Source organism: Anser cygnoides, chromosome 3 (genome assembly GCF_040182565.1).
Source record: "Anser cygnoides isolate HZ-2024a breed goose chromosome 3, Taihu_goose_T2T_genome, whole genome shotgun sequence".
NCBI classification, from domain to species: Eukaryota; Metazoa; Chordata; class Aves; order Anseriformes; family Anatidae; genus Anser; species Anser cygnoides.
Genome location: NC_089875.1, coordinates 54,589,579 through 54,601,630, shown reverse-complemented (window position 1 = coordinate 54,601,630; position 12,052 = coordinate 54,589,579). Strand labels below are relative to the sequence as shown.

Here is a 12,052-nt window from a genome sequence, read left to right as displayed (position 1 = left end):
CTAACTTGACAGCTATAAAACAGTAGGATCAACATTAAGATAATAATAATAATAATAATTTATATCCTGTGTTTGGAAGCAACTTAGTTTCCTAGGTGCTATCGTCTCACTGAAAGCAAATGTGAAATAAAGTTTTTAAATGTCCAGGCCAGTTCTGAAAATATATCTTAGACAACAAAATCATGCACAAATATCTTCATATTATCCTATGAAAAACTGCATCTATGATCAAATAGATCATTCACTCAGTGGGAGAGGACAAGATCTTTTTATTTTTTTTTCCTTCATTGTTAAATCATTCCCCACTTTTTTCCCCAAACCATGCTCTATGGAGGATATTATTCTCACCACAAAATTTCGATAAAAGAAACTTTTTTTTTTCCACAGTAGAATAATGATGCATGCAACTTTCAGCTTAATTTTTGAATAACAGTATTTGTGTTCATATTTTTGTTTATAGATATGTATTTAATATTTTGAACAATTGTTATTGAAAATACTTATGATAATGAGGGAAAGTTTTTTCCCCCTTCCTAATAAGTGACCTGCATATATCTGTGTATAAAACTGAAGAAAAAAATCCCTCTTTGTTTACTTCAGAAGTAGAAGACACATCAAATTATTTTTCAAGCTTTTTAAAAGGCTGATGTAAACAAACTGTATCTAGTTTTCTACTTCTAATCCTAAACCAGCTTGTCAATCTGGCAAGTGATGTATTTGTGACTGTTCCAAAGCAGAATGGAGAAAAGTTGAAAATATTGCAGTTGCCTAAGCCAGCAGGAGAGGCAGGAGGCTACCCATCCTGTTTGATGTATCCAAGGAAAGGTCAGCCTTCTGCATCAGTCACAATCCAAATGGAAAATCTCCAGTGGGAAGTAAGGGCAAGCAAGTAAAGTGTTCCTGCATACACACACCTTTTCCCAAAAGAAATCCCATATGCATGAAGTCATATCTATGCTTAGGACCCAAGCTACACATTTTCACATTTTTAAACAGAAATTTTGTCTGAGATTTTCAGGTGTAGAAGAAATTTTCATTAGTCCCTCAAGTCCATTTAAAATATTGGAGGAGTTCTTAACATTACATATATTTAAACAAAAATCTCTGTGTATGAAGAAATTGCCTAGGTGGTTTTTTTTCTTTTTCTTTTTTTTTTTTTTTGTCATTAAGATTTTATAATACATGTTAACACAGAAATCCTAACAAAGTTCAAACTACACCAAAGAAAATTCTCAGTTAAATACTACTACACCATCCATCTCTTAGTGTGCTTCAAGTATCTTCGGAGGCAATTTTCCACTCAAATTTTCATAATGAGATAGGAAGTGAGAGTGGACAACCATTAGAAGACCAGTTTTCAAGACAAGGCTTTAAAATTGTAAGTCTAACTTTTGAGAACCATTCACTGGTTTAAACTAAAATTAGTTCAGTCAACACTAGGTGGAAACAGCAATAATAATATCTGATCTGTACAAACTGGTTTTCACTTGATGTATATATGCCAATATTCAAAAAATTTGTAAACCAGAAGGCTGCAAATTTATGAGAACTAGTCTCCATAAATTTAAAATTTTATCATGTGTGAAGCTTCCTTTTAAATGAGAGCAGCAAACTTGTAAGTGAAACTTGTAAATCATTTTGATCACTATCTGTTCCATATGTGTGATATATAAATATACTTGAAAGTCCACATTGAACTTTGTAGGTAGGTCTGAATTTTTTTTACTTCAATTTTTGTCTCATTTTAGGATATGGGAGGGTGTTCATAGGAACTCTAGTATCATACGTGAATATGCATTTCATAACTTGTGTATGCAGTGCTGCAGTGCTGCTTTCCATACTGCAGGAAGTAAATAATTCTTTAGGAAATGATCCAACTACTTAAATCTAGAATCTTTACAAAATACAACTGAATTCTGATTCATCGCAACTGTGAATCAGCTTCAAATTTCCAGTTTCTTACTAAGATATGTTTCTATAAAGCTTACTTGCTTTGTGTTTTTAATTTAACAAAATAATATTTATAGCATACCTCACTGTATAAATATCTTCCTCTACTAATATAGTAGAGACAGAACTAACTGGGACCTCTACCCTTTTTCAGATAACTGTAGCACTGATTCAAACCAATAAGTTTGCCATGATAATAAAATGATTTATTGTCTGCATATTTTGTAAGTTACATTCATTCTGAAAAAATAGTAAAGTTTCTTCAGATATTTTTTTATATATAAGGAATAGTTCCATCATCAAAGCTACAAACAACCAAATGTAGAATAACCAGTGACTTTAGACATCAAACAAGAAAAGGGACTGTGTTTTTCTTTGTATGCTTTGGCAGTTCCAAAGTATTGCATTCAAAACACCACTAAAAACATGGGATACATTTCTGGTTCTAATATAAATTGTATATTGTGAACTATTAAAAATGTGAGTAAAAAGGAAAGATGCTGTCGAAGGTCAAAAAATTTGTAATACTTTTTTTAATTTATTTTCTCTGATTGGCAAGCTGTTATTAAAAAACACTCTTTTGCTCAGTAGTAAACTTCAGATTTTTTTATAATGCAGTTTTAGACCCTTCGTACATTCTTTTCCTCACATTTTCACACTTGTTTATGAAGCTGTCTGCACATGTATCCATCTTATCATACAGTCTTATCTGACTTTGTACCACACCTAAAATAAGCCAATTAATTAGTAATGATGGGCTCTTTTCAGCAGTGCGCTCTTTTTCAAATGAATTTATTGAAGTAAAGGATTTACAGCATATGGACTCACAGACTTCTTATGATTTTAACTGGCATCCATATGTACAGCTTTCAGTAGAGAACTCTAGAGTAGTATTTACAATGTAAATATCAACTTTTATTACATAAGAAACAAATATATCACAACTTTCACTTCACAACATATTTGTTCTGGTTTGATGACTAAAGTCGTCTCTTTGAAATACTATGTGGAACTCAAAAATAACGTGTTCTTGTTGTAGACTTTACCAGGTGCCTTTCAGAGGTCCTGAAATGCAAAGGAGAAATATGCTTTAAAAATCATTTTGGTAAGCAATTGCATCATGAGGTATATAAAAGCAGACAGGAGACAAGAATTAACAATGGTAAAAAACAGCTACTGTGTTTAGGACTGAGAAGGGGCTCTTCGCAGGAGCTTGATGGTCATTACAACTGGCAGACAAGGTTGTAGGACCAAGAATAAAGGCTGAAGATTTATTGTAAAATTGTTACTGCACATTGTCCTACAGTGCTAAACAGCTCACTTTGAAAATATCTGTATCCTTCAGACAGATTGAATTCAGGCTGCTTGATAAAGACTCTGTCAAGAACTGGGCACTATGATAAAATGACCAATAACAGCCAATATTAAGTAAACTTTTCATCTATAGGGAGATCTGAATCAGCAGTACAGTCGATAAAAAAGGAAAGGACCAAAAATATTTCCAAGTGAATATGATCAACCCACTGCATAATCCAGAAGCAGATATTTTTTGAATAATATTTTCCATTAAGATTCTTTTCTGAATCCCATCAAATAGAAATAATTCTGTTCCTTCAAGCATAAGCCATTATTGTTCTTTCTAATATTTGGGACCTTTGGAGGAATAGCCAAATTTGTGGAAAAGAAAAGAAAATTTTCTTTCATTCTATGAACTAAATAACAGTTTGGAGAAAAATTTTTTTTATTTCCCTGAAAACATTATCTTCAGAATTATAGTTTTCATCTTGTAGCTCTGACATAGCTGAATGGCAAAAAATAACACCCAAAACAACAACAACAAAACTATCAACAATTTCTTAATACAATTTTAAGAATAACAAGCCTGATAAGTTTTTACATTACCCTTTCAATTTTATGTCCCTGCAAGTGCTGTGATGTAAAAGGATTTACGTGTAAGTAAATCAAAGAAATGTTTGTGAATGAGCTTTGAAAAATAGTAACAGCTAAATGGAAAACAGTAACTGCAATATTTGCCTGCCCAGCGATCCATCTACACCACATTTCAGATGGGAGCCAAGAACTTCCTTAATGCTTAGGGTTCACATTGCTGATTCTCTTAGTTCTAGGGGCAACTGAGGTAGATGATGTTAAACAAAATGGGTAGCTTTTTTTTTTTTAATTAAAAGAAGTGTCACTGAGCTTGTTCTCTGAAGAAATAATAATCTTTATAATTAAAGATGAGTCAATTCTGATTTTATGCCACAGTGCATACAGGTTGAAACACCCAAGTGAGTTAGGTACATTATTAACAGTGCCATTTAATCAGGAACTTTCAATAACAGCAATCATGGGATAGTTTAATTATTCTTATTAAAATGATTATTATATTCACACATAATCCCTATAGAAAGAAGTAGCATTTTTTGGAACATGGCTTTTTCTGCTTTTCTGATGTGCCGCATTTCATGTATGACTGATCTCGCTTTATGGGTAAAGTTAGCTAACAGCATAAGGAAAGAAAATCTGGGCATACCAGGGGGAGGTGGCTCAGCAGCTCATCTACAGAAACATCATCATAGTTTTCTGAAAAGGAAGGTTCAAGAATTTCTGCTTCATCACGAAGTTTAGAGGGGTTTAGCTCTTCCTGGCTGTTGTGGATCAAAAACAAGTTTTATTGGCTTCAGAAGAAAAAGCAAACAAGAAGCAAAGCCTTGTTCTGACTTTATCTATTGTACATTTTGTTAAACTTATACAGAAGTGTTATGAATAACATGAATTAGCACATTTAGAAGAGGTGAAGAGACAAGATATTTAGAAGAGGTTGTCTGAGTGAATATACAAGAGAATAAGCCCTAAAATACTGGTACTTCTCACCTATACTGGTTAGGACATATGATGTTTTGGGGACTTCTAAATTTTTTGTATTTACTTAAAGATAGATTTTCATCAAATAGTGTGTTTCCCTTAAAATAAATAAATAAATAAATAAAAATTTGTTGATGTTCCATAGCTCTGTGATTTCTTCCTTAAGAGGCTTTTTTTACACATAAAATCAATTTAAGAATATGTCAGAAGCTTTTTAAGATTACTAGATGCTATCTCCTCTTTATTCTTTTACTCTAATCTGATTGTAGCCTCTGTTTCAGAATTGAAGAAAATGTTGTATGTATTTGAAAGTCATCTTATAAACTATGTTAAAAAGTCATTAATGTTCATTGTCATTTGTTTGTCTTCTTTCCATATGTATATATAAGTGGTCATAAATTTTTTATGTTTAGTACTATACAGCTATGGAAAAAATATATTTTCTTTATTGTAGTACCTTCTTTTTCCAGTTAAAACTGAGTTTAAATATTTCTTCACAGCCATTTGCTTCCGAAAGCGGCTGTAGTTGTCGGTGAAGACAGCATCAGAGTGGCGTTTGACAGGACTGTCCTGGGAACTGGCAACATACAACAATCATGAAGGAAAAATTAATAGATAATAACAGTTTAAAAGAAGATAGTATTAAATAAGTAAAATAAACTTTACAATGTTGAGCTAAATAAAATCTAATTTTCATTTCGGCTTTCATTTACAGCTATGACTTTGGATCTTTCTGCACTTGAAAAGTCATTGCCTCTATTGCTTTATTTGTATCGTAATATCAAGGACCGATCTGTCAATTCTCAATGACTTCCAGAGCTCCTGTCATAGGAGGTCTGCAGGATCAAGTGGCTGTGCAAGAATTTTACAATTTTGTCCTATGTGTTCTCATAGCCCCCATTACTCTTTTTAATAAACCGACTTTATTCTGTTTTCTTTCATGTGCTTATATACATTTTAGTCCAATACCAAGATGAAGACTAGTTTAAGTCAGAGTAACCTCTTAAAAGGCCTGGTCTCTGTTCACATTTAACTCAGTGAGGACTGAGCCTGCCTCTGAGGAAAGGGAGAGCGTGACATTACATATATAGCTGCAAATGTTTGTTTTAAGAAAGTATCAGAAGACAAAACACAATTTGTGAAATCCAGACTTGAAGGTATATTTTTCATGCATGGTCTTGGGACACCTCAGGGTGTTCTGATTTCAGTGATCTGTTACTTTATAACATACGAGAAACTGGCCCTATAAGTTCTGGAACAAAGGCAGCATTGACATAAATAGGTCAAAATGGAGGACCTAATTTTCACTCAGCTTTTAAGCAGTAAGTAGGCACTAATAGGAACTGTCATATTAGTTCAGACCAAAGTACCTTATTATTCTGTTCCCAAGAGTGCCCAATAGCTGCTGCCTAGGGATATTGAAAGAAAGAGAAGTACAGAGTGATCCTTCTCAGCACCCTGAGACCATTCGTTCATGAGCTCCCTGCTCTGAAAATTGCATCCAGACCCCTTGCCTACAGATTTGCCTCATTCTTTTTTGAATCCTTCTACAATGCAGATCTCCCAAAGTGCTCTGGCAATGGTTTCTACAGCAGCAAAAATATCATCCCTTTTTGCTGTCACTGTAAACCAGTTGTTTCTTAACTTCATTGAATATCCCCCTGTTGTTACATAAGTAATGAGTAATCATTCAGCTTTTGTTTGCTTTTTCCAGTCATTCACCAAGCCAGTAAAATCATTATCAAAAAAAAAAAAAAGGCAAATTTGGCATGGCAATCATTATACTATTACCAATATTTATTAACAGCTATGTGCAGTGCCTGTTGCTATATCCCTCACAGGTGTATCAGAAATAAATAGTAAAGTATGCATTCAGTAACAAAACCCACTAAGTTATCATATAGGATTTTTGACTCCCCCATTATTATACCAGTTGCCCTTTCATTACCTCTAAATTACAAAAATGAGAACTTAGGTGCAGAAGGGTGAAAAATTGCCAATGAAGCCAGCTAGGAAAAAACTCTACCTAATGCAAGTGTCACCTCACCTAACTCGTTTTCTAATAAGCGAATGCAGATATCTCTTCACAGCAAGTTTAGCCAAAAGATGGCTGTAGACACTGGTGAAAATTCCATCAGCATGCCTTGCATTTCTGAAATGGACAATAAATAAACTCTACAATACAACCTGGGTTTATATCATTTTGATAATGTTCATTTTGTAAACATACTGCTTTCCTTAAGTTATCTCTTGTACATATTAAATTAAGCTAGTTTCATAAAACATCTTCCAGATTTTCACAATATGTATATATATTTTTACCCTTCCTGGGAAGTGAATGAACTCATCATGCCAGAAAGGCAATGCAATCAACATTTCTGCAGACATTCCTACTGCTACAAGTATTCAACCAGAGGGCGTGTTCTTTTTTCGATACTTGATTCTTCCTTTCCTATATTTGTTTGAAAAATGTAACAGATCTTTTGACATAATTCAAGCAATGCATCACCATTTGCATTTATGACAATAAAGAAACTCACCTATCAATAATTCTGGACAGATCAAAATAGAATTTCTCATTTTCAGGTAGTGTGTTCTGCAAAATGTCTGATTCAGACTTTAAAGACCCATGGGCATGGTCAGGTTCACTGGCTGCATCAAATGGCATTCTGTTTCCCAATCTGTTGTAGAAGAAAACCACATGAAGTGCAGTTGACTGAGGATATGCAACATTTCATTGTAACTTAGCATTCTGTTTTGTGGTAAAATGCACCTCTACCTACTTCTTTAATCTGTAAGCCATTTTAAAGTAGTCTGGATAAAACAAAAATCACTTTCAGGTTTAATCCATGCTCAGTGATAAAGTAACTAGCCTAACAGATCTCCTTTCTCTGTAATGCATGCATTTGAGAAATATGTTGTCATTGCACACAATTAACTCCAGTGAACAGTGCATAATGTATGGCAATTCCAGCTCAAGTGGCAAACACTTTTCATAACAGCTATATTTTATATGAACAAGGAATGAAATTGCCCACTTTTGCCAATGCAAAGTGAAAAGAGTTCCTGTAAAGTACTTACCTTCCAATTAAACACTGAAGTGCATATGAAACAGTTCTTAGGCCTCTTCTATAGGAAGGCAAACACACCCTCCAGAACTTCAAACCAAATACGAAGTGCAGTCACGTAACTCTAATGCTTTTTTATTGTCCTCCTTTTAAATTAATTTACTAGTTGCAAGTTAAAAACTGTTCACAAACCTTTCAAATGTATCACTGCAAGTGCTCTGTATAAACCGATTTACATTTACTTCCCATTTTCGTAAACTGCTGTTTCTTATGATGTGTCATATTTTATCAAGGACAACCTGACTGAACAGCAGTAGTTTGGCATCACATGTTTTGTCTATCTGCTGTTGTGTTCTGTGGCAGCCTACCATTCCTATGGTAAACCCTTGTGTGTGGTGATGTGAAAAAAGCACATGTGAAAAATGAAAAAGATAAATTTCCTCGCGAGCTTACAGTTATTATAGCTATTAGTAAGACTTACATTGAGGCTTGTAAGACCTCTCTGGTTAAAATAAATAAATAAATAAATGAATGAATGAATAAAGTTGTTGCTGTGTAAAGCAAACTAACTCAAGCCTTGGAAATAAATCACTGTGCTGTATTCATATATCTCTTTTCTGCAATGTTTTCACACTTATTCACACAATTCCTCCAACCCACATGTGAAACACTATAACACCTGATTTAATTTAGTTAGATAACTAATAAAAACTTCAGCAATTCAAAACATTTAGCAGTACAAAACCTATATATTGATCCATACACGCCACATCCCCTCATTCATGATTTGGGAATTTTTAATCTATTTATTTCTTTATTTATTTACTTTTCTCCTATGGATGTCTATGCTTTTGAAAAGAAAAAAGACAGCAGTTCAGCTATTCACTTAGCCGACCTGTGGAAATGAAGGGGCTTTCCCACAAGAAAAGCAGAGTGTTTTGCTGGACACCCACTACTCCCTAGAGCACATTTTAGCATATATCCTCTACGCCTTTCACAAGTACAGCGGTCACCACTACTCGGTTCATGGGGCGGCATTGTCAATGGTGCCTCTGAGGGTGCGTGCGTGCCTCGGGGGGCTTTTAAAGACGGGGCGAGACCGGGCTTCCCCAGCCACGTTTTATCAAAGCCTCAGCTCCAAGCGCGCCCCCGGTGACCTCTCGGGGTCCCATCCCCGAGCAAGGAGAGCAGCCCCCCAGCCGCCCCCGGTCCTTACCGCGGCACGGCAGGGAAGGCGGCCCCCCGGGGGGGCAGCGCCCTTGCCCGCCAGCAGAGAGCGCTGAGGAGGGCGAGGGCGAGGAGGAGCGGGGAGGCTCCGCGGTGCTCCATGGCCGCCACCTGCGGAGGGAAGAGCGCAGCCGTCACCGCACCGCTCCGCACTGCGCGGGGTCCGCGAGGGGAGAGGGATGCTGCCAGCAGCGGCGTCGACGGGGCGGGGGAGATGCCTGAGGGGAAGGGAGAGGAAGAAGCCCTCGAAGCTGCAGAGGGCAGTGGTTCCCGGGAAGTAGCAGTTAAAGCTTAAATATATATGGTGTATGGTAAAGAAAGAAGGGCACCTCCCCGGCTAACCAGGGCGGTCAGAGCCACTCTCCGCCGCTTCTCTAAAGGGCCGGGAGGGCAGAAGGAGACTGGTGCCGGGGCCACCCTCCTCACCCGCTGGGAAGTTGCCGCTGCGGCGGAGGGAAAGTTACTCACGGAGCCGCGAGTCCGTCGGTGGGGCTGGCTGGGCTGGCAAGGGGCGCTGCGCTGCGCTGCGCTGCTGAGGACGGCGGCCTGCGCCCTGCCCCGCTGCCGGGCTGAGAGGCTGCAGGGGACGGCGGCGGAGGGCGAGGAGGACGAGGAGGAGGAGAAGAGGAGAGCTCCGTCCCGCCGCACGATCTGAGCTGCCCGCCGCTCCGCCGCGTTTTATAGCGTTTACACGTTTCTGCTTCCGAAGAAGCAATCACGTTACTGGGGAGACGTCACCCTTCCCAAGGGGACGGTCGCTTTGTTCAGGACAGTCAGAGACTTATATTTAATTCATGAGGAGACGCGCACCCTGCCTCCCCCCCTCATCCCCCTCTTCCATTATTTGATTTATATTAATGAGTTAGTTTTGCGGGGAGCAGGGCCCCGTCGGCAGCCTGATTCCTCCTCGCAAGGCAGGAGAGCAGGCGGCCAGCGGCGGCTCCGGGAGGGGGGAACTGGGAACCGCCACCACCGGGGCTCTTCCCTCCCCGCCGAGTCTCCCCCTTGCCCCTCCATCCCATAGCCGGCGCTTTTAGGCTCACCCGGTCCCTTTCTGCCCCCAGCAGGTCCCCATCCCCGCCGGGGTGCGTGCCCGGGGCGCGCCGTCGGATGATCTTATTTATTTATTATTTATTTATTTATTTATTTATTTATTCATCGATTGATTTATTTTAAGCGGGCTGTTCGCCAGCCTTTGCTTTTTCGTTGAAGCTGTGTGTGTTCCCGGGGAAAAAATCGCCCCCCCATAAGCAAGCACCGAGGGTGCTTGCGACGATTCGGCGGCTCCCAGCGCGGGCACTCCAGGGGCTAATTCCCAGGGGCTGGGGTCACTGCCACAGCCGAGGGTTTCGACATGGAGCTCTCCCTGCCTCAAAGAGATCCGTGGGCAGCGGGGAAAGAAACGCGGGGAAGGTGGGCGTGGGACCCGCGGGTTCCTGCGAGCACCTCTTCGGTGTCTCAACAAGCCCTGCCCTGAAGTACCTGCCAAAGAATCACGGCAAAAACTGGATCGAAAAACGCCATTACCCTCTCTCCTCGCCCCTCCCCACCTATTTTTCTTTGGGCTTTTCTGTGCCTCTGGTCCTCCTGCTCAGAAGTTAACGATTGTACCCAGTCCTTGCAGAGGGTTTCACTATTTCCCCTTACTTCTAACAAGTTTCTTTGTTTCATGTTTCTCTAAAGGTTAGGCAGGCTCAATGGCGAAGATTCTGCGATGCTTAATCACATTTTCTAATCCAGTTACATAAAAATTAAGCGAATTAGATTAAAAATGCCTGGAAATTTGTTTCTCGGATGACAGCCGTGACTAAAACCAGAGTTCCTGCAGTAGTCTAATTTCAGGAAATTTTCCCCTTGTTACTACATAACTAGAGGTCGAGGAAGCAATTCAGTTCTGGAATGGCGAGATGAGCATCAATAGCACCGTAATCCCCTCACCCCCGAAATATCCATCCAAGGTGTTTCGGCGTCGTGCTGCGTGCACGACCTGCTGGACTTCACCGAAGTGCCTGAGAGACGAGAAGGGAGGCGAAATCTGTCTCCCGGGTGTTGGAGAGCAGAACAGAGAAGCGGAGCTCTGCCCCTGCAAAGGCTGCGGCTGCTCAGCCTCCCGGCTGGGGTGAGCGGGCGGGGGGCTCAGGGCACTCCCCGGCCCCGCTCCTTCACCCCGTCACTGCCGAGGATGAGGCCGCGCTCTGCCATGGGAAAAGCCCAAGGGCAGCCGGAGCCGGAGGGAAAAAAAAAAAATTAAAAAAAATTGCCTTTCAGCTTGTTCATTTTAGCTGATGCAGGAGAGCGGGGCGTAGTGGCGGGCTGTGGGCCCTGGGAAGGAGGGAGAGAGCTGCGGGCTGCTCGCTCCTAAGGGGTGCGGGAAAAGCAAGCCTGCTCTCAGTCGCTACGTACGTGCTGTATGGGAGGCTGCACAGAAAACGTGTATAGTTTTCACTGCCAAAAAAATGAGGATCACTGGTGCTTTTTTAGTACTTTTTAACCATACCATACCATACCATACCATACCATACCATACCATACCATACCCACTTATTTACTGTGGTAAATCTGGTTTGTCATATTTTTTTTTCCTTTTTGACAGACAATAAAAATTCACCTGTTCACCGGAACAGGTTGCCCAGAGAAGCTGTGGATGCCCCATCCCTGGAGGTGTTCAATGCCAGGTTGTATGGGGCTTTGGGCAACATGATCTAGTGGGTGGCATCCCTGACCATGGCAGGGGGGTTGAAACTACATGATCTTTAAGGTGTCTTCCAAGCCAAGCCATTCTATGATTGTATGCATAAAATAGATTGGAGAAGTGAGAAACATTCTGCACGGTTGGATAAAATGGCCTTCAGAACCACTCTATAGGTGGCAGTATTCCTGAAAAAAAATATATAAATAAAAATAAATAAAATAAAATAAAATAAAATAAAATAAAATAAAAT

General features: G+C 39.7%; 1 protein-coding gene across 2 annotated transcripts; it reads right to left on the bottom strand.

The window, feature by feature from the left end:
- Positions 1 to 2,725: 2,725 nt before the first annotated feature.
- VIP (vasoactive intestinal peptide) lies at positions 2,726 to 10,131 on the bottom strand. 2 transcript variants are annotated; one of them, XM_013178195.3, is made up of 7 exons: positions 9,579 to 10,131; positions 9,100 to 9,221; positions 7,356 to 7,496; positions 6,863 to 6,967; positions 5,273 to 5,392; positions 4,484 to 4,598; positions 2,726 to 3,015 (listed from the first exon to the last, which is right to left on the bottom strand). In XM_013178195.3, the coding sequence occupies exons 2-7, from the start codon at positions 9,210 to 9,212 to the stop codon at positions 3,007 to 3,009; spliced, it is 603 nt and encodes a 200-aa protein (XP_013033649.2). In that variant the 5' UTR covers positions 9,213 to 9,221; positions 9,579 to 10,131; the 3' UTR covers positions 2,726 to 3,006. The 2 variants fall into 2 exon arrangements, with proteins under 2 accessions (XP_013033649.2, XP_013033650.2); XM_013178196.3 differs by lacking the exon at positions 6,863 to 6,967 and having other exon boundaries at positions 9,579 to 9,943.
- Between the last annotated feature and the right edge of the window lie 1,921 nt (positions 10,132 to 12,052).